General features: G+C 44.4%; 1 protein-coding gene across 1 annotated transcript in view; it reads left to right on the top strand.

Annotated features, from left to right (window-relative positions):
• Positions 1-5,998: 5,998 nt before the first annotated feature.
• Positions 5,999-23,212, top strand: part of LOC148022539 (uncharacterized) — a 35,599-nt gene continuing 18,385 nt past the window's right edge. The window contains exon 1 of the mRNA XM_087695480.1: positions 5,999-6,256. Coding sequence (XP_087551606.1) covers positions 6,160-6,256 — 97 coding nt within the window. The 5' untranslated portion in view covers positions 5,999-6,159. The remainder of the gene's footprint in view (positions 6,257-23,212) is intronic.

The raw sequence follows: 23,212 nt of genomic DNA, 5'->3' as shown, positions 1-23,212 counted from the left end.
ACGGACATGCTGAGTATACATGACCAAAGTCATTATACTTGAATTTAGGTAATCCAAGTACTACTTCCTTCTGTTGCATAGATTTCAGCTTTTGTACATTGACATGTCCAATCCGCTTGTGCCAAATTTCTACATCCCGAATGGCACTCTCATCATGAGCAAACATGGCTACCTTAAGTCTCGGAATGGTCGCATCCAAAGTAAACATCTTGCCATCTCTTTTGCCCTTGGCAATTAGCTTGCAACCATTTCCATACTCCTCAATGAAACATCCATCTTTGTTAAATCTGACTTGCAAATTCTGTTCTGCCATTTGACCTATAGACAAAAGATTCTTTGTTATGGTCGGTACATGTAATACGTCATGCAAGCCTTTCTTCTTGCCATCAGGCATCATGAGAGGAACAATCCCTTTATGCTTTATGTCATGTTGGGTGTCATCCCCAGTACATACATGACCATGTGTACCTGCAACCATCTCATCAAACCACTCTCCATGCGGTGTCATGTGGTTTGACGCTCCAGAGTCAATGTACCATCAATCATCTCTATTATGTCTCGATGCATTTTTGGATACATGATTCATGGCAAATAGTCTATCAACTTGCTCATCATGAGCACCACTGGACGATGCATAGTGCCCATGCTGTTTGCTCTTAGCCCTCATATCTCCTTGCTTCTTGTAGCAATCCTTTGCAATATGCCCATACTTGCCACAATAATGGCAATCCTTGTCCCTATTGGATTGATCAGATGACTGCCATGAACCAGATCCACCACCTCTACCTCGGGGTGATCTCCCCCTGCCTCTAAACCCGCCAGATCCACACTGGCCTTGTGTATTTGCACCATGCCAATTACCCTGCTGTTGCTGCTGTCCATAAGCATTACGAGTGTCACCACGACCTCGAAATGAACCACGACCTCTAAATCCTCTGCCACGTTGGCTAGAGTATAACACCATGTCTCTACTTTGAGATGCACTGGAACCTGTATTCAAACCAAGTTTGACCTCCTCATGCAGCAACAAAGCAACTAGCTCTTCCCAGGTAGGGGGCTCTTCTCTAACAGAGATGGATGTGTCAAAAGCTTTGTACTCTTTCCCTAATCCATTCAAGGCAACAGCAATCATATCATCTTTTGATACACTTGAGCCAATGGTAGCAAGTTGATCAACTATGGTCTTAATCTCCGTGGTATACACCTGGTTGCTCCTGCCATTCCTAGACATGTTGTTGAACTGTTGTTTCAACTGGATCTTTCGCGCATGTGTCATGGTTCCATAATTTTTCATCAGTATGTCCCAAGCATCCTTTGGAGTCTTACATCCAGTGATTTGAATTACCATAGCATCAGATATACATAGAGAAAACCAATGCAACACCTTGCATGCTCTCTCATTCCATAGCCTATGAGCTCTTTTCTGTTCGTTAGTTGGATTCATTGCAGGCAATTCAGGAGCAGCCTCATCTCCTGTACATAGATCCCAATAACCTTTGCCAACCAGAAAGTTTTTCATCCTGAATTTCCATAATGCAAAGTTCTTGTTGTCTAACTTTTCTCCTACTATCTGAGTGATATTGTCAGTCCCATGTGCATTAGCCATGATGCAATAGACTGTCTATCAAGTGCCTGACTCCCTGCAAGTCTATAAGTATCATTGACCAAGTTCAGTCCACAACAGTTTATGATAGTGTTCTACAATTAATTGTAGTAAAAAAACATGGTATTTCAGCCCACTGATAACCCAAAACAACCCACAAACAAGTGGTCTCAGTTGTAGGTATAACTGTCAATACATAAGCTATGTACTTGCTTCAGCTTAAGCTGAAGCAACCTCATTTCTAGGGTGAATACATGTAGTCTAAAAACTGTAAACTGTGAGTAACCAGGAGCAATTCCAAGGTCAAAACTGAGTGGTATTCATGTCATACATGTCCCAAAACTTCCCAGATAGCTGCTAGTATATTTGGCTGTCAAGACATAAGCACAGAGGCACAAAATAGTGCATAACCAGCAAGTATAAGTGACATAAATTTGCTTACAGATTACCAATAACCAATATTCTGGCAACCAAGATGTATTCGAGCTTCAAAAGTCCTCAAGACATGTCATACATTTACTTTGTAGTGGCAAGTTCAATACATGAGCATTTGGGTAGGCATAGACAACCTGTCCTCATTAATCACTATCAAGGAATACATGACTGTTCATAACCAGCCCAAGCACCGTCAAGGGACTTATTTCAGGTTCAGATTTGAATATTCAGTAGCATCCAATGCTTTCCTCAATCCACCATACATTCAGCATGCATATGTCAGTTCATATAGGTGATAGAAGCTCCAAAGTACCATGTATTGCTTCAGCAAGATACAATGCTTGTCATTCACTGTGTATGACAGTTTTCAGCCATTAACATATTTCAGATCTGAATGATTTCAGTGAGCAAATTCAGCTCAAATGCATTTCATCAAGTACATATGTCCTCTTGGCATATACCTTTGCTCCATCGATGCTTCTGGGTATGTTTGAGAGCTTCAGATTCATGTCATAAATGCATACATGCTTTGTAATGCCTGTATATAGCAGGCCACTGTTTGTTGCAGACTTACAGTCTCTGTTCTCAGCTCATAGGTGAGCTCTCACATAAGCATTTACACCTTGTACTCTTCAAGTACCTTCCACTAGTCTCTGTCAGGCATTTAGCCACTTTATATCACTTGCATATGGTGTTTTTCAGCCACGAAGATGTCTACAGAATACAGGCGCAGTTTGTGCAGATCTGTCCTTTGCTCCAGCAGCTCAATTTGATGATGGTGATGATGATGAAGCACACACTAGTGCTTAATACCCCCTTCACAAGGCTCTAAACAAGCCATAGATAGTAGCTTGAACCATAGAGTAGGCAATCACACAATGCCTACCTTCCATCACAATGACAGCTTGTTTGATCTTTGAGAACCCTTGATCTTCCACTCCTGCAAGTCTTCTTGACTTCCTCCTGCTCTAGAGAGCTCAACCTGGCAAAGCTCTGATACCATGTTCAAAGATGAGAGAGAGAGAGAGATAGGGAAACACCATATCCATGAGCCTTCAGGCTCTCAAGGTCTTTTCTTCATTATTCCACACTAACTAAGAAGCACACACTACAATGTAAAGTAACCTAGTCTTAGTGTTGACTAGACTGACTAACTCTAGTCAGGTCACCTACTAACACAAACCTGACTTATTCAATGTAGTCACATGGAGACAGCACACACCTAGCTGTCACCGATGTCGGTCACACATAAGGACGTACCTACTAAGCTTGACTTCTAACAGGGACACTTATTAAGTATATAAACTACATAGAAAACAATCTTGAACTAGAAACTGTGGCAAAGCTTTGACTTTTAATCTTGCATCGTGCCATCTACGCAAGAGATCTATTTTTTCTCTCGAATACACCATTTTTTTCTAGTGTATATGGCAATGTATATTGGTGTTTTATCCCAATTCAAGTAGACATCCGTTAAAATCCTTAAACATATACTCTCCCCCTTGATCAGAACAAAGAGTGTCCACTTTACATTCTAATAGATTTTCAGCTACTATTGAAGTAGAAAATACATTGGATATAATTATTGGGCTTGTACAACCCATGACATAGTGAAGTAGATGCAATAACTGTATCACTAAATGAGAGATCACAAGTTATACATTTGCCATCAATACACTTCACAATCAAGCTAATCTTAGCAAGTATAGGAATTGACAATAACATTTTCTTAATCTTTGGGACATATAAAGCATTTCTAATTGTGGAAGTACAGCCATTAGTGAGAATCAACAAAATTTTTTCAACTCCTTTTATGGGATAAGAGGAGTTATTAACACATGATAGTATCACCCTTAGGGGTAGACTTAAGAGAAGTGAATAGACTAAGTTGAGAAGTAATATACTTGACAATTAAGCCAATCTTTGCAAGTGTAGAATTTGACAACAAATTTTTCTTGATCTTTGGTATATACAAAACATATGCAAGTGTGAAAGTAGTGCCATTAGTAGAAGTCAATGTAAATCTGCCAACTCTTTTATCAAGGTAAGAGGAGTTATTGGTGCATGGTGTATGCGACTACTACCATTAGTAATAGTTAATACAAATTAGCATACTGCTTTGATAGGATAACGAGAGTTATTAGTGGATGTGATAGTATTGCTGTTAGGGGTAGACTTAAGACAAGTGACTATGTTGAAAAGCAATATGCTTACTGACACCATTTAAATTACCATATATCTAAACCCACAACCAACATGAAAAAATCATGTAAAGAATGGTCATAATTGCATTATGCATTAAATGTCCATTTTGTACCTTGCACAAAGTTTGGAGATTGTGATTTATAAGGAGAAGCATCTGTAATAACCATACTAGCCCCATTCTTCTTAGCCCATTTAGGACAATCCTTAATAACATGATATTTTGCCTTATAATACCTATTATAGATTTGTACTCTGATTTTTTATCTCGTCCTTATCAACCTTCTTTGTTTGAAATTTTTGCTTGCTAGCAAAAAAGATAGCTGTTTCTTTGCTTTTTTGACTAGCCACAAAAGCTTGATTTACAACATGCATAATGGACCTATTTCGCATAAGATTATTATTCTTGTAGTAGGACAACCAACTCATCACATGACAAAGCATCTAGATTGCCTTTCATAATCAAATGGACGTAAAAAAATAGATGCAAAGCTTTGATAAAGATAATTAAGAATAGTTGGCACAAGTGAACTATCTGACAAAATCTGATTTGTAGAGCAAACAATTGCTCCTTAGGATCTTTTATCTTTGTCCAATAACTATCCATCGAGTCACTTTTATCTATGCTTTCACTCTTTTGTTACTTATGTAAGTAAGCAACACGAGCCTCATTTCTTCCTTGATACAAACTTGAAAGTATATCCTAAGTATCTTTAGTGACCTTACATAAGAAAATGTATGGGATCATGGTACATTTAACAAACAATGCAAACAAGGCACAAGCTTTTGCATCTTTACCATCCCAACAAATCTACTCATTAATGATAATGGTGCTCTAGCATTAACTAGAGCAAAACTAGAACCTACAACATCCTTAGCAACACTTGTTTCTACTGCACTTATAACTTTGAAAACACCTATGGAATGTACTTTCAATTCCATGCATGATGTTCAGGAGGCCTTTTGTAAGCAATACATGATGGATTATATAAGGCCATAATGGATAGTTGGTTCCATCAACTACCCCCTAATAGCTTATATATGGAATGCATCATTATTATTAGCAACAACCATTGACTCTACTCGATCCAAAATTTGCATGTATAGAAAAAGTATACACAAAACCAATCCGTGCTATGTAGCACAACACAAAGCAGACTATAAGGGTTCTTCCTTGCAAAATTGACCATTGCCGAAATTCTCCACAAATCAATGAAATAGCCTAAGTAGTACTAGTAATAGTGCGATGAACCCCAAAAAAAAACACAAACACACACACACACACAATGCTTTTTAAAAATCGTAAAGAGCCCTTCTCATGTAAGGCTTTGAGGGACATAAGAGAATTTCAAGAGTGCAAAATAGTCTATGTGGTGGGACTGCAAAACACGTAAGCCAAAAGTAGGGATGTAAATGAAGTAGCTCTAGAAAAGGTTGTAGAAGCTTTATTGGCAGTCCACCATTGGATGAAAGCTCTTAACACTCTAGTGATTGTTGATGGGCCTACAATTGTGAAGGTGCCAAAGAACACCTCTTAGTGTTTCAAAATCCTTGAACCTTACTAATAGTAATTGCAGTGCAACGGTTCCTCTGTATACATTAGGCGAGATAGGGGTTATTGTCATTACTCTAACCTCTTGCCACACTCTATTTACAGGTCTATTTTTCTTTAAAAGAATAATACGGTAAGGAAAATCCCCCGAGGGCAAGGATCACAATGGCCTTTTAAGTTTTTGCCTTTTTGGAAGGCCAAATGGCCTAATTGTTAATTTGTAGCGAAATGATGACTTGGGCGGTTGGGTCTCTGTAGTGTGTGTGAAGGCGAACAGCCCACGAAGAGCTGTTTTGCAAGGTTGCAGCGGAGAAAGAAGAAAGAAGAATCGGTAGGAAGAAGAAGAAGGCCAGCAGCATCACTCACGATGATGACGTCGAGGGTGGGCCACGTCTTGAGGCACGCCCATCCCCTGCGCAGAGCAGTCGCCCTCACCCAGTCGATCCACACTTCTGCTCCTCAGGGTATGCCTATTTTGCTCACGTTTTCACCCCAATCTCAACCTATCAGTATTACAGCTTCTTGTCTTGTATACAATGTGAATTCTCCTTCTCTAGATGCTCCAGAAAAGGGAAGGCCGAGATTCGTAAATGTTATTTTGTGCAATTGCAAAGCAGACGAATCATTGCTATCCAGATTCTTCTACTTACCCACATCAGCAACTGTAATATAGCCCAATGACTTGCCATATAAGTACCTTCTATCTGACTTTTAGAATGGAGTGCCTAGTTGTTCTGAAGTCGACCCTACTTGTCCGTGTTCGTTCTGTCTAAATCCAGCGGGCCCTTTGCAATAGTCGATTCTTAAAGTTATACAGAAGAAAACCAGCAGTTGAGTTTCTCTACTGTAGCATTTCAGTATCAGTTAATCACATGCTTGGAGCTGCTTTATGGCCATGACAATATGCCAAATACACAGAAAGCTATATATATTGACGCTTCTAACCCATTCTATCAAAAGATGAGGCGGCTTACCTTTTTTGTTATTGATGTCCTCAGGACTGCCCCCTCAACATTGGGAGAGTCACAATAAGGACCCAATGCTCATTGAGGCAATCCCATAACATCATTGTTTTCACTCCTCCGATGTGTCGTTTAGTCTTCCACGACTAACCACAATGGCTTCATGATTATTATGCAAATGAGTATGTTTGCGGTTCTTTTAGGAACATGCAGTCATTCTTGTAATAGAGTTGCTTGTCTTGATGATTTGAGTTCACAGGGTAGAGAGCAAGAAAAGTCCTAGCAATGTCCATATGTTGAATATCGTACAAAAAATCTATGGCAATGCTTTGAAATTTCTTGTTCTCTTTTTCATGTACAACAATGTGTTAAACCACTCTGATGAGCCTATGTGTGAGATACCTAGCTTTGACATTTGTGATTCCGTTAACTTATGTTCAATCACTAAATGCCAGGTATATACATCCAGTCATTTATTGATGAAATGAACAGAAGATAAGTAAGGGTATTAGGGAATACCTAGGATATTTAAGCCCACAAGCGTAGGTTCAACAGTACCAAGCTAGAGATAACACTTTAAACTTTAAACCAGGGCACGAGATAGAAACAATGAGTGAAGTGAATGTGGTTGTTAGCTTGCATGTGTTAGTCATGTCAGTCTGTCATCTCGTGGTTGTGAGCTCCTGTCAGAGTCTGATGGAGACACAGGAGCTCTGGCAATCTAGGTGCATTTTCTTTATTTGTTGGCTTCATGTGTGCATTCCTAGGCTAGTCATTGCTTTCCACAGTCTACTTACACCTACTAGACATCGTCTTTGCCATTTGGGATTTTTCCAAGATGTCATGTATTTTTTTGGCATTTCTTTCTATGTGATCAGCATTTATTGCTTGTCGGTCTGTGTTTATGGCTTCTCTTGGATCAGGTCACCCAATTTTTTGGTGCTCTTGCTATTTATAGCCGCACCCCCCACTTGACAAATATATATACTCTTCAGTCTTCAGTCTTCCCTTTGCAGGAGCACACCGCGAGACTCCAACCCTCCAACCCTCCCTACTTGGTGCTGCCATCGTTATCAGCCTGACTTGGTGCCTTCACTTATGCTTTGGGTTGCGTGCAAGGATTGATTAGTCCATCATCATTGTATCAGCATTCTTCTTCAGTCAATGCAATATTCTTCCCTTATCTTTCACTTTCCCTCTTTGTGTCTCTCTCTTTCTACTTCTCTCTGTGTTCTGTTTCTCATATCCTCACCTAAGTGAGGACAGTCTAGAGATTTCTTATTGAAGAGTAGGCTTTTCATTGCGGAGAAGCAGCCTGAATTTTCAAAACGTAGATTTTTAGCTTGTGTTTACTGCGTTTATGGCTTGAACAGGTGGTCCACTGCTTGTTTGAATTCCTAGGCAGCTCTATGAAGTAGTACATCACAAAGTTGGAGGACATGAGAGATGAGCTTGCCTCTCTTGGTTGGATGATATCCTTTGAAGACATGGCTATGATCCTTTTGACTTAGGTGCCATCTCCTCGGTTTGACGTCTCGACACAAGTCTTATCACATGGAGGTCTCGCGAGATGCTCTTATGGGAGGAGCTTTCATCGCTTGTCTTGGAGCATAATGAGTGACTCAGAGAGGTCGGGGCCCGTAGTTTTGGCTCCACCAAGGCATTTACTGTAGGTACAAGTGGAGGGAAGAAGAAGAAGGTGTACATCAAGGACAAGAAGCAGGAGGATAAGAAGGATCAGAAGAAGGAGAAGAAGCCCAAGTGTCCACATTGTGGGAAGGGCACTCATCCCGCGAAGTATTGGCAAAAGTACTGCCATTTGAAGCCAAAGGAGAAGGATTCGAAGGTTGCTCTGATGATGACAGTTTGTCTTTGTGTATGTAATTGCTAAGGAGGATACAACTCTTGCTTTTTCCGCTTAGGAGAAGCCTTGGCTCGTTGACAGTGTAGTCTCTTCTCACGTGACCTATAGATAGGATTGGCTTAAGGCCCTGAGTGCCAGAGGGGGCATTGTTACCATTGGCGACAACTCTATTTTTTCTGTTCGAGGAGTGGGGACTTTTCCTTTTATTGCCCGATATGTAGTCTTCTTTGGCCAAATTTCTCTATGTATCAGATTTAGGTTTTAATTTATTGTTTGTTCATGGTCTTATCTGGCTTGGTACCTATGTGGTCTTTACATAGGATGCGCTAACAGTGGAGGATACTTCTATAGGTACTATTATTTGGAGAGGCTCCTAGGAGGGTGGGCTTTACATGCTCACAGCCTTAGCCGCACGGTCTTCCCACGAGAGCTTGGGCTACTTTGGCATGCTCGTTATGGTCATCTTCACTTTGATGTGATCTGACGGGCTTCTCAGAAGAAGATGGTAGAGGGATTGTCTAATTTTCCTCCTATTCGCACTTTGTGGCTTTGTTGTTTGAGGGGTAAGTAGCATTGGTAGCCACATCCCTTGATTGCCATAGGAGGGCTTTAATCCCACTTGAGTTGGTTCATACCGATCTTTATGGACCTATGGACATGGCCTCCCTTGGGAAGGTCAAGTATTTGATGTTGATTATAGACGACTTTAGTCGTTATGTGTGGTCTTATTTTCTGGAGTACAAGAGCGAGGCGTACTCCTGTTTTTGCTAGTGGAAGGTGTTCGGTGGAGACATAGACTACTTCCAAAGTTTGTGGTGTACGAGCAAATCATGGTGGTGAGTTTACTTCTAACCTCTTTTCTTAGTTCTGCATGGATCATGGCATTTGGGTGGAGTATACCGATCTGAACACGCCTTCAGAGAATGGTATGGTGGAGCGTGCAAATCAGACCATGCTAGAGATGGCCTGATCGTTGTTGGAGAATCAGGTTCTTCCTTATATCCTTTGGGGTGAGGTGGTGGCTATTACGGTTTACATCCGCAACTGCTCCCTGACATGCGTTTCGGGACATCACTTTTTATGAGGCTTTCTTTGGTTGGTTGGAAGCATTCTGTGTCTCATTTTCACATCTTTGGTTGTGATGCTTTTGTCCATGTGGACAAGAAGAAGAGGAAGACAAAGCTTGACTCGAAGTCAAGGAAGCTCATCTTTGTGGGCTACAGTACTACCACGAAGGGCCAACGACTCTACGACCCGACGATATGAAAGCTTGAGGTAAGCAAGGATGTGATCTTCAATGAGGCTTTGGCCTTCGAGGATCCCCTTGATGGTTCTATTGCAGGTGATTTGTCATCCTCGATTTACACACCACCCCCCCATCCAGTTTCTCTTCTCCTCTTTGTTGAGAAACCCTTCACCCTTCACCCGCAGTTTGCGTTTCTGCGTTTTGCGTTTAGGGTTTGCATCCCCAAAAAGGGGCATCATCCTAGACTGACTATGCCTGTTTATGCTCTCTCATTCATTCCTCACGGCTGATTCATTCAGTCTGTCACTTCTTCTCTCCAGCCTCTCCACTACCCTTACACCCCTTCAGGAGGACATTGCGGTTTGTGGTTTGTGGCTGTCTTCATCATCTTTCTTGTGCTACGTCACCCTTGGTCCCTTGTATCACATTCACTCCATGATTCGAAACTTCATCATTCCATTCATCAGAGTTTCTTCTCTCTTCTCTTCTCTTCTCTATATTTGTCGAGTCTACTCCGTGTTCCTCCTCGCCAATCCTACTGTCTCGTTGGTATATCATCTTTTGACATGGTATCAGAGCTGGATCTGCTCAAACAACGGCAAAGATCCTCCACTCCAATGAAGGCAAAGATCAGTGGCGGGTTCAGCATCCACTTCTCTTTCTTTTCCGTTGCATCAAAATCTCGTTTTTGCAGAGTTTAGGTGTTTCAGCTTACTGCCCCACACCCCGTTCGCGGAGGACATCTCAGCCGAAGTTGTCCATTGCTGTCTCCATCAGTTGGCACTTGATTTCCAGCCCTCTTCACGCAGTTTGGAGCTGATTCTAGCTAGGCGACTGCTGTTCCTGTGCAGACCTGTTGCCATACAGCCTGCCATGTCATCACAATCCTGCTGTTTGCGTTTTCAGTCTTTCTCTCTCCTGCAAGCTGTCCTGCTTGCGTTTTAGTCATTCTCTCTCTTGTTGCTTGCGTTTTTAGTCTTTTTCTCACCTGTTGCCTGCATTTTTAGTCTTTCTCTCTCCTCACTTGCGTTTTTTTACTGGTTGCAATCTCTTACTGGTGGTCACATCCTCCTTCCATTGGCAGCTCACTTCCAGCCCTTCCACTATCTTCTCACCCCTTGAGGCCGACATTGCGGTTCGTGCTTTACACTGCCCTCATAACCCCTTGAGGCAGACATTGCAGTTCGTGGTTCATGGTGGCTGACCTCTTCCTTCTTCAACAAGGCACTCTGGTATCCATGGCTTCTTTACCAATAGATGTCCAGACTATTGGGTGCTCCTATTGTGGCATCACTGGACACACCACCGATGCTTGCCGATTTTGACCTTTACTCCCTATCCCCCGGAGTATATGCGTTTTCCACCAGGCACTCCTTGTGCCACCTTTTCTTTCTGGGCCATAGAGATTATTTTGCATCGGCTATCAGAGTACTGTGCTGAAGGCAATAAGACGCATCTAATGTGCCCTAAGTCCTTTTGAGCATATGGAGGATTGATTGGCGCTACGACCTCCTGGAGATCGTCACAATGCCAGCGGTAGTCTTCTCTTACCTATTTTTGGGTACAGTGGCTACCACGGCCCACAGTTCTGCAATCCGCTCCATCGAGAGACAATGATTGTTTGATACCGTCTCCTCATTAGTCTGCTCCTTCGAGAGATAGTGGCTGCTCGACTCCTTCCTCTTCTTCGGCTACCCAGTCTGCTCAACTGAGAGACAGCAACTGCTGCCCATCTCATTCTCATTTTGAGCCCCACCCTTCCCTACCCTTGCCTACTCAGGTTTGAGAGGCTACCTCTGGGAGCTCTTCGGCATCCTAGATATCTTCTTCGGCACGATCGACAGCACTTTCTTTGTCATCAGACATTTCAAAGTCCGTGATCCATGAGTTTTTGGATTCCCTATCTACTTCAGAGGGGGATTCAGAGGGGGATGTTATTTCTTTGCCCTTAGAGGGGGCATCTACTTCTTCGACTTCAACGGGGACCCCTCCACCTCCCACCTCTCAGAGGGGAAACCTACTCCACATGAAGTTATTCACTCATCCTCTACTTTCTTAGGGTGGCTGTCTTCGACTAGTCATCTCTTCTATTGATATCTAGGATCTTCAGGTACCACCTAGATCGGGACCTCGAAGGTTCAACAGCGACTTGGTGATGAGTCCTTCGTATTCCTTCTGAAGGAAAGCGAAAATGCCCAAGTGGTGTGTGCTGCGAGAATGGAGTGTGTTCAGCAGTAGAGAGTGCAAAGAGAGTAGAGACTTGAGTTGTGTGTGTACCAGTGTGGCACACACAAAGAATGAAAGAATGTATTTATGTTTTAGGGTACGGTACATTTACACCCGTAAGAGTGCGGTCACATGTACAAGTAAAATATATACACGGGAAGTGTAGCGAAGGGCCTTTATACCCAACAACCTCCCACTTAAAGGTCATGAGCAAACCTTTAACCAACTCCCACTAGTCGAATGCAATGCTCATGTTGAGCCTTTGCAAGATTTTTTGTGAGAGCATTTACAGGGTTATCTTGTGTTTTGATCTTAGTCAGTGTGACTAGACCATCATCCAGAACTTGTTTGATAAAGTGGTACCATACATCAATATGTTTAGTACGTGCATGAAACATGGCATTCCCTCTGGCTATCACATCCAAGTACAGGTGTTTTGGTGGGCAGCCCAAAATCCTTGACCAAGCGACCAAGCCAAACAGCTTCTTTCGAACTTCAGTGGCTGAAATATATTCAGCCTTAGTGGTAGAAAGTGCTACTATCTTTTGCAATCTAGAGCACCAAGAAACTGCCCCACCAGTCAAGGTAAATATATACCCACTAGTAGACTTGCGAGTATCCAAGTCACTTGCCATGTCTGCATCACAATATCCCTACAGATCTAATGTACCCTTTCCATAGCAAATACATTTTCTTTGTGTGCCCTTAAGGTATCGAAAGATGCATTTCACTGCCTCCCAATGTGCTTTGCCAGGGTTCGACATAAACCTGCTCACAATTCCCATTGCATGAGCAATGTTAGGTCTAGTGGCAACCATAGCATACATGAGTGATCCACAAGCTGAAGCATAAGGAACACCCTTCATAGAGTTGACTGCCATGTCATCTTTTGGGCAATCAGCTTTGCTAAGCTTAAGGTATGGTGGTAATGGAACACCAAGTGACTTAGCATCTGTCATAGAGAAACGATCAAGCACTTTGTTGATGTACTTTTCTTGTGAGAGAAATAAGAGCTTCTGCTCTCTATCTCTCGTCACACGCATGCCCAAAATATGTTCAGCTGCACCCAAGTGTCAGAGTGCAGCGGTGCGGAAGCGTAGGACTAAGAGAGAGAGAACGCAGAGAGAGAAGAGAGAGAAAGAGACAGTGGACGATGAAGATCTGCTGTATAAAGAATGCTGAATACAAAGATATGCAGATATATACACGGGCGCAGTGCGCTGGACTGCGTGTCTCCACCTCGACGATGCAACCTGCTGTTCACCTCGAAGTCCGCTGCAGTCTGCACTGTCTGCTGTCTGAAATCTGCGAACAGAGACGGAATCTGCGTGTCGCCGGTCTGTAATCTGCGAGCAGAGAAGTGTGCCAGACTGCTGAAAGTGCCAGGTATAAATAGCTGAAAAACCGGGGGAAATAGGGCGCCAGAAATGGCCAGGCGGCTGCATTAAATGCAGCCGATTGCCTGCTGCAGGTCAGACTGCCACGTGGCAGTCCGACTGTGCAGTCCGACTGCCAGTCCGACTGCACCAGCCTGCTGCCCCTGATCAGGCTATGATTTGATCTCTAACACCCCCTCTCAGAGCCTGGGCAGGGCAGAAGCCTGAGGGATCTGGAATGTCTCCGAAGTAGAGCCTGAGGAAGCGCCTTCGCAAACAAATCCGCAAGATTGTCCTCCGTCGTGCAGTACTCCACAGTGATGGTCTCATCCATAAGCTTTTCTCGGATGAAGTGGTACTGGATCTCTATGTGCTTCGTCCGGGCATGAAAAACAGGGTTCCTTGCCAAGGCAATGCAACTCTCATTATCACATCGCAGCAAAGTAGGACGAGTCTGGGGGCACCCAAGCTCCTCCAATAATCTCCGAAGCCACACAGCCTCGCATGTGGTGGAAGACCCGGCCCGATACTCCGCCTCAGTAGACGAAAGGGCTACCGTGGGCTGCTTCTTGCTACTCCATGAAATAACACCTGCACCCAAGGTAAAACAGTAACCTGTAGTAGACCGCCTGTGGTCCACGTCATCGGCCCAATCCGAGTCGCTCCAACTTGCAAGTACAAGATCTGACCCATCTGTCCCTGCGGGGTAATGAATCCCTAAATCGGACGTCCCCCTCAGATACCGAAGTATCCTTTGAGCAGCCTGCCAATGCACCGTCTTAGGTTCACTCATGAACCCTGCCAAGAGCCCAACAGCAAAACATAGATCAACCCTCGTGTTGAGAAGCCAAATCAAGGACCCAATCAACTGACGATAGCGGGACGCATCCGCCAAAGGAGAAGCTGAATGGGAAGTGGCCTTCCAGTTCGGATCCATAGGAGTAGATAGAGCCCGACAATCCTCCATCTCAAAAGACACCAAGAGCTCCTGTACATATCTCTGTTGAGAGATAAAGATCCCCCTCTGAGACTGATAAATCTCATGGCCCAAAAAGAAATGGAGTAGACCCAAGTCCGTCATCTCGAACATCCGATGTAAAGCTGACTTCGTCTCCTGGACCTGCTGTGCATCATCACCTGTGACAATCAAATCATCAACATATAAGACAAACAACACACAACCATCCTCGGAAGTGTGTACATACAGTTCCGGATCAGTCTTGGACCACCGATATCCCAACTGAGATTAGAGGAATGAATCAATCTTCTCGTTCCACGCACGCGGAGCCTGCTTGAGGCCATACAAGGCCTTCTTCAACCTGTAGACTTTCCCATCTGAAGATCCAAAGCTAGGAGGCTGCTCAATATAGATCTCCTCCTTCAAATCACCATTGAGGAAGGCCGACTTCACATCCAACTGATAAATAGGCCATCTCCTATGGCCAGCCAAAGCAAGAACAGCTCTAATGGTCGCCATACGAGCTGTGGGGGCAAAAGTGTCATGACAGTCAATCCTTGGGCGCTGTGCAAAACCTTTAACAACAAGGCGGGCCTTGTGCTTATCCAAAGAACCGTCGCTAAGGTATTTGGTCTTGAAGACCCACTTGACTCCAATCACCTTCTTCTTCGGGGGGCGAGGCACGAGTGACCAAGTGCCATTCCTCTCAATAGCCTCCAACTCGGCTTCCATAGCCTTTTTCCATGGTGCGGACTGTAAAGCCTCCTTCACGGAGGTGGGCTCTCGATCCTGCATAACACGGGTTATCAAACAATAGTTGGAGCAAACAAGCTCCGTAGAATGTGCCTGGTGCCTCCGTGACCGCTGCGGACCATCCTGCGGTCCCCACTCCTCAGGAACCCCCTCGATCCCTGAATCACGGAGTGTGTCATGGGCCCAGCGAGGGGGAGGCCGAACCTCCCCTCGTCTTTCTCCATCAGCAGAAGACTCTGGAATATCCACCGGTGGTAACTCCTCAGAGGTGTCCGGTGGAACAGTAGACTCTGTGTCAGAAACAGAATCATAATCAAAAGGCACGGGCTCCAGTGGAACTGTAGAAGGAGCCCAACTCTCCCCTGGATCTCCAAGAACGGGATGCTCCTCACCCGTTGAAGTAGCGAGAACCTCCACAAACCGCACATCACGGCTAGTGGATACATCCCGCTTGACGGGATCATACAGTCGGTAGCCTTGGGACTGGGAGCTGTAGCCAACAAATACCTGTTTGCGGGAAGTTGCTTCAAATTTATCACGGTGAGCCTTGGGAATGTGAACATAGGCATCACACCCAAAGACCCGAAAGTAAGAAACATCTGGCTTCGTCCCAAAATAAGCCTCAAATGGGGTCATCCCTTCCACGGTCGAAGTAGGGGATCGATTAAGGATGTGGACTGCAGTAGCCACAGCCTCGGCCCACAGAACCTGAGGGGTCTGTCGGTGCTCCATCATGGTGCGTGCCATCTGGATCACATTGCGGTTCTTCCGTTCAAGAATACCATTTTCTTGAGGAGTGTTGGTATTGGCAAACTCCTGATGAATTCCTCTATCTACACAAAACCGAGTAAACTCATTAGAAACAAATTCACCTCCCTTGTCGGATCGCAAGGTCTTCAACTTCCGGCCCGATCGGTTCTCCTCAAAGAGAAGCCAATCCTTGAAGTGCGAGAAAGCTTCTGACTTTAATGCCAAAAAGTAGGCCCATGTCATCCTGCTGTAGTCATCCACGATCAGCATGGAGTACGAGCTTCCACGCAGGGACTCATTTCTCATAGGGCCACATAGATCCGTAGATACTAGCTCCATCGGTGAAGTAGACCGCCGCGAAGCTGTGTGGGGAATGGCATCCCTATGCTGCTTCCCCCGTATGCAGGAGACACATGGCTGCTGGCTCACCACTATATCCGGCAACCCTCGAACAAGCTGTCCACGTTACGCCCTCCGAAGATAGTCATAGTTCAGGTGACCAAACCGAGCATGCCATAACTTTGACTGTGACTTAGAGGTAAGAAGAAGAGTAGAGAGGGCGGTGGAAGACTTCAGTTTATAAATGCCATTCTCCTCATATCCGGATGAGAGAACCTTTCTCGATCCACGATCAAGGACTCGCACCGTAGTACTGTCAAACTCCACCAGAAGACCAAGGGAGCAAATCTTATGAAGTGAAAGGAGATGGTACCCTAATCCTGGAACATACAAAACCTCTGAGGTATGGGTACCACCTCGTCCATCCGGAATAAGCTGCATCTTACCCCGACCTGCAATAGATATTGAAGAGGTGTCTCCAATGAGAATCTGCCCACGCGAGGGTCGCAACTGGGCAACACCATTTGATGAAGGAGTCATGTGCCGTGAGGCACCGCTATCAACAATCCACTCTCGAGCTTGGGAAGCCGTCATCGCAGCATCAGAAGCATTCGGTGAAGCGTCCTCAATGACAGCTAAATGAAGAAATGCAGCTGATGAGGGTGCAGCCACTGCTCCAGAATCCTTGGTGTCCTTCTTCTTGGTGTCCTTCGTGTCTTTGTCAGGGCAATCCTTCTTACAATGGCCAGTCTTTCCATAAATATGGCATGTGGAGTCTTTGTCCTTGTCCTTCTCCTTGTCCTTCTTGGACTTGTTATCCCCCTTCTTCTTCTTTTGGTCCTTTCCCTTCTTCTGAGAGGCTTGACCTGTCAGTGCCTCCGACTTGGAAGCATTCTGTCCCTTTAACTGTTCCTCTTGGTCCAAGACCATAGGAACCAACTCTTCCCACCGAAGAGTAGACTCCCGCCCCGAAGCAATAAGGGCAGAGTAAAATGTACCGAATTGTGGCGGCAACTGGGACAATAGTGTGATCGCCATGTCTTCGGAGGAAATTGGCTTCCCCGCATTTTGAACCTGCATCTAAAGCTGCCTTAGCTTATTAATGTGCTCCCGTAGCGAAGAAGACTTATTTACGGACAAGGTCCGTATCTGTACCTCCAAAGAAACCCGCTTCATTAGGGTCATCCGATTGTACATCTGATCAAGCTCCAGCCATATCTCCCGAGCCACCGTCAAGTGCTCGATGTGAGCGATCACGGCTGTAGTGCATGATAGAAAGAGAAAGGATCGAATCCTGGCATTCAGTTTGTCCCAATGAGATTGGGCCTTGGCCAGCTCAGCACGAGCATCGGAAGAGAGTTTGGATTCATCTCTTACCGAAGGCCAATCTCCTCCTGTACCAGCTCCGCCAAATCATAGGACTCAAGGATGGCCAACATCATGACGCGCCAAATGCGGTAGTTGTCGCCGTCGAGCTTCTGATCTGCAGGAAGAGCCGGTAACACAGGCACCTTCTGGTTCATAATCGCCTGGAACTCCAAGTCAATCTCTGTAGACATCTTCACCTGCAATGCCTTCACAAACGCAAAAGCAGCCCCCTCTGACTGGGAGAACTCAGCCTGCTAAGGCTCTTCCGTGTCCTGAACCTTCTTCACCCGTCGGAGGCGATGAAAAAGCAAAACCTGCACTTGTAGGCTGAAAACTCAAACTTCCTCCGCGTCAAACAGCAGTAAACAGCAGCAAATCCACCACCTGTACTCCTTCCCTGTGCGCCCACACTTGTTTCAGCCTTGTTCCAAGGCGCAGCCCTCCTGTCTGCCCTTAAACGCAAAAAACGCAAATTTGTGTCGCGATGGAAACTCCTCTTCAGGTTGATTCTGCGCTCAGTCAGCCCTCAAACACTGCTTTGATACCATGTCAGAGTGCAGCGGCGTGGAAGCGTAGGACTGAGAGAGAGAGAACGCAGAGAGAGAAGAGAGAAAGAGACAGTGGACGATGAAGATCTGCTGTATAAAGAATGCTGAATACAAAGATATGCAGATATATACACGGGCGCAGTGCGCTGGACTGCGTGTCTCCACCTCGACGATGCAACCTGCTGTTCACCTCGAAGTCCGCTGCAGTCTGCACTGTCTGCTGTCTGAAATCTGCGAACAGAGACGGAATCTGCGCGTGTCACTGGTCTATAATCTGCGAGCAGAGAAGTGTGCCAGACTGCTGAAAGTGCCAGGTATAAATAGCTGAAAAACCGGGGGAAATAGGGCGCCAGAAATGGCCAGGCAGCTGCATTAAATGCAGCCGACTGCCACGTGGCAGTCCGACTGTGCAGTCCGACTGCCAGTCCGACTGCACCAGCCTGCTGCCCCTGATCAGGCTATGATCTGATCTCTAACACCAAGTCCTTCATGGAAAAGGCTGAATTCAGCTGTCTTTTCAATGCATTAACCTGGCTCTTATGCTTACCAACAGTGAGCATATCATCCGCATAAAGCACAAGGATAATAAGGCTTCCATCATCAGCCTTCTTTGTGTATAAGCAGTGATCTGCATTGCTTCTTTTAAACCCATGTGAGAGCATGAAGGCATCAAACTTCTTATACCACTGTCTAGGAGCCTGTTTTAAACCATACAAGCTTCTCTTAAGCTTGCACACCAAATGCTCCTTTCCTGGCATAACAAAGCCCTCTGGCTGTTTCATATACAGCTCTTCTTCTAAATCACCATGCAGGAATGCAATTCTAACATCCATCTGATCAAGTTCAAGATCCATAGATGCAACAATAGCAAACAATACCCAAAGAGTGGTCATTTTGACAATAGGTGAAAAAACTTCCTGAAAGTCAATCCCCTCTTTCTGAGTATAACCCTTAGCCACAAGCTTGGCTTTGCATTTGGGTTTGCCATCCACACATTTGATTTTGTAGACCCACTTGTTAGGAATAGCTTTCCTATCTTTGGGCAATGAAACCAAATCCCAAGTATCATTTTGATACAATGACTTCATTTCTTCCTGCATAGCTTGCTCCCACTTTTTCTTTAACTCACATGACAATGCCTCTTTATATGTAAGAGGCTCACCCTCATCTGTGAGTAAAATGCAGTCCAAAGAGGGATCAAACCTCTGTATGAGTCTCCTGACACGTGTAGACCTTCTCACCCAATGATCTGTGTTATCAGGCAATGGATCTACATCCAAAGGAATGTCAATGACCTCATTATTTGGCTGCTGAACTGCATTTTCAGGTTGCTGTAATAAATTTTCAGCCTGCTGTAATTGATGTTCAGCATGCTGATTTTGTTGCCCAAACTGATTTTCAGCATCCCTTTGCTGCCCATTTGCATCTGGCTCAATAATGACACATTGATTATCATAACCAGCATCAAATGGAGCTGAATTTTTAGTGGCTGATGGCTGTTTAAGTGGCTGATCATGCTGAAATTTCACTTTCCTTTTGTCTACATCACTAGATGTGGCATTTTTCAGCAGCTTTGATTCATTAAATACCACATCTCGGCTGCGTAGCACCTTTTTCATGCTTGGAACCCAAACTCTATAACCCATTTCACCATTATCTCCATAACCCATGAAAATGCCTCTGAGGGATTCCATGTCAAGTTTGGTTCTGCTATCAACAAGCACATGTACATAGCATTCGCAGCCAAAGACCCTTAAGTGGTCACATGAAGCAAGTTTGCTAGACCAAACCTCTTCAGGGATGCCACTATCAAGTGCACGATGTGGAGATCGATTGCAAATATGCACCGTGGTTTTAAGTGCCTCTCCCCAAAACAATTGCGGGAGATTAGCTGTGGATAGCATGTACCGAATCTTCTCACATAAAGTGCAATTCATTCGCTCAGCTACACCATTAGATGACGGATTATAAGGGGCTGTAAGCTCTCGTTTAATTCCATTTTCATCACAAAAACTATTAATTTGTTTAGATACGTACTCTCCCCCATTATCTGTTCTTATGCATTTCAGTTTTAAGCCCTTTTGAGTACTAACAAATGCATAAAACCTTTTAAAAGCATCCAATGCCTCACTTTTTTGCTTAAGCAAATAAACCCATAGCTTTCTAGAGTGGTCATCAATAAAAGACACAAAATAACGGAAACCACTATGAGTTTTTATTGGCATGGTACATACATCGGAATGGACTAAATTCAAGATACATGCCTTCCTAGAGGCTCCATGAGAGTATGAACTCTTTACATGTTTTCCAAAGACACAGTCATCACAAAAGTCAAGCTTTGAGTTTTTCACATCAACTCTTCCAAGTGAAGAAAGTGCATCAAAACCCTTTTGGCTCATGTGTCCAAGACGCTTATGCCATAGCTCCATGTGTGACTGTACTTCTGCAACTGCAACAAAATTTCCAGGAAGTGCCTTGCAATGAAGATAATACACAGTTCCCTTTTTACCACCTCTAGTGACCATCATAGATCCTTTCTGTATTTTCCACATTCCACCACCAAAGGTAGTATAGTTGTCAAGATTGTGGGAGAGAAGGAAGGAGTCTCACTTGTGGCTTTCTTGCTTGCGCAATGGGGGAATACACATAAGGGTGGAGGTTGCAAACAGTTTTCCTCTTCTTAGTTGTGTAAGCAAAAAAAACTCACGTACATAGAAATAGAAGAACCCTATATATGGGTCTCAAACCAAACTCAACTAACTAAGGTGGCATACTAATTGAGCCACGAACTAGAGTAGATAAGGATAGCTGTCATCTAGCTATTGTTCATGGGCGGTGTACCAACCGCATCTGCAACTAACAAGTCGGTGAGATAAATGCACAACGGTCACCCTGGCATATCACGAGTGGAGCTCGATATCTCAACACTCCCCCTCGAGCTCAATCCCAATTCCTGCACACCAAGCAGGTCTCTGAACTTGCGCAGCTTCTCTGCGCCCAATGCCTTCGTAAATATGTCAGCTACTTGATCCTCCGTGCCGACATAAACTAGATCCATAAGACCTAGTAAAACCCTCTCCCACACATAGTGATAATGCACCTCAAATCTGCCTTGGAAATTTGAAAGCCAATAGTGACAAGATATTGTCCTATTTTGTCAGACCATGCTCTAGGTGCTTGCTTCAAGCCATACAAGGCTTTCTTCAACCTGCAAACAAACTCCGGATGAACAACATGTACATAACCTGGTGGCTGCTTCATATAGACCTCTTCTTGCAAATCACCATGCAAGAAGGCATTTTTTACATCCATCTGATGTAAAGACCATCCCTTTGATGCAGCCATAGCAATGACTGCTCTTACAGTTGCCATCCTTGCAACCGGACTGAATGTTTCTTCATAGTCAATGCCATATGTTTGTGCATAGCCCTTGACTACTAATCTTGCCTTGTATCTGTTCACAGAACCATCTGCGTTGTGCTTCACCTTATAAACCCACTTACATCCAATTGCATTCTTATCTTTAGGCAAAGGTACCAACTCCCATGTAGCATTTGCTTCCAAGGCATCCATTTCTTTATCCATGGCTTTCTCCCATTTTTCTTTTCCCATGGCTTGCTCAAAAGAAGTGGGTTTTGGTTCCTGTATCACTTTGACTATATATGCATAGTGAATGGCTGTAAATCCATCATATTTCAGCCTATCCACAGGATACCTAGCTCTGGTAGACTTACGCAAAGTAGGCTCACTTCCAGGTGCTCTCAAAACATCCCTGGTCTTCCTTACTCCAGGTGTAACAATAGAAGGAATAGCCAACTCATCATCAATGCTCTGTTCTGAGCCACTGGATTCACCATCCACATAAGAGTGACATGCATTCACATTAAACATGGGCTGATCTACCTTCTCTTTTCCTTTTCGTGATACCTGCATATCACTATCTGCATTGCTTTGAGAAGATTCTCCTGATCTCAATCTGCCCGTCCATGGTGAAGAATGTGAACCACTGCTAGAGGACGCTCCAGGTCCACTAATATCTTGTGACTGCTGCTGTGAATTCTGTGCAGCACTACCATTTTGTGCATCTGCATTATCAATCACACTTACTGGTTTATACCAGCTACTCATCTTATCAAAAACATCTCTGCTCACTGTAAACTTACGAGTAGAAGGGTTATAGCATCTATACCCTTTCTGCTGCAAAGAGTAACCAATAAAGATGCACTTCTTGTTAGCAGAGTATTTGTCAGCTCATGTGTGAGTCTGAGCTTGATCTGGGCTGGGCATTTTTTATTAGGTATTTTGGGTATTTTTCTGGTGTGGCATTTTATGCCATTGGGGGATTTTTATGCACCAGTCGGCCAGCATTAATGCTGTCCGACCAGCATTATTGCTCCCCACTTTTTCAGCCTATTTATACTCAGTGGCTCCTCCTCAGTCAGTCACATCATCTTCACCATCTGCAGACTTTGTGGAGAGAGGAGCGAGTGCCAGTGCCCACGCAGCCAGCGACTCACTGTTGTATGCGACTGTCTCGTGTTCAGATATATGGATTCCATTTCCGTGCATACATCTGAGTTCTCATCTGTATCGTGTTTTTTCTTTTCTCTTTTTGTCTTGTGTTTCAGTAGTTTATTTCAGCACATGTTTATGCTTCCACCGCTGCTCCACTTCTGACATGGTATCAGTTTTCAGGATGTGTGTTTTTGCTGTGTTTTCTTGCTGATTTCAGGACTGTTTTGTACCCCTGCTGATCAGACGACTGGTGTCGCAACCAGGCGACCTGTTTTTGGGGCTGTTTTCAGCCTGCGTTTTTTGGAGTTTTGCCATCGGCTGCTGCCTCTGCACCCTCTGCTGCCTACGCACCCTCTGCTGCCTGCGTTTTTCATTTGCAGCTGCTGGCGACAGTTTTCTACCTGTTTTTCTCCAGTTTACAGCCTGTGTTTTGTTGATTCAGCGTCTCTCGTGGCTGGGTGACTGTTACTTCAGGCCGTTTTTGCTGTTTTTGGCAGTTTTTGATTGATTTTTTG

Source organism: Lygodium microphyllum, chromosome 16, assembly GCF_053477565.2.
Source record: "Lygodium microphyllum isolate KBCC chromosome 16, Lygodium_microphyllum_v1.1.10, whole genome shotgun sequence".
NCBI lineage: Eukaryota > Viridiplantae > Streptophyta > Polypodiopsida > Schizaeales > Lygodiaceae > Lygodium > Lygodium microphyllum.
Note: the sequence above shows the minus strand (reverse complement) of the source record. Positions and strands in the feature narration are given on the sequence as shown.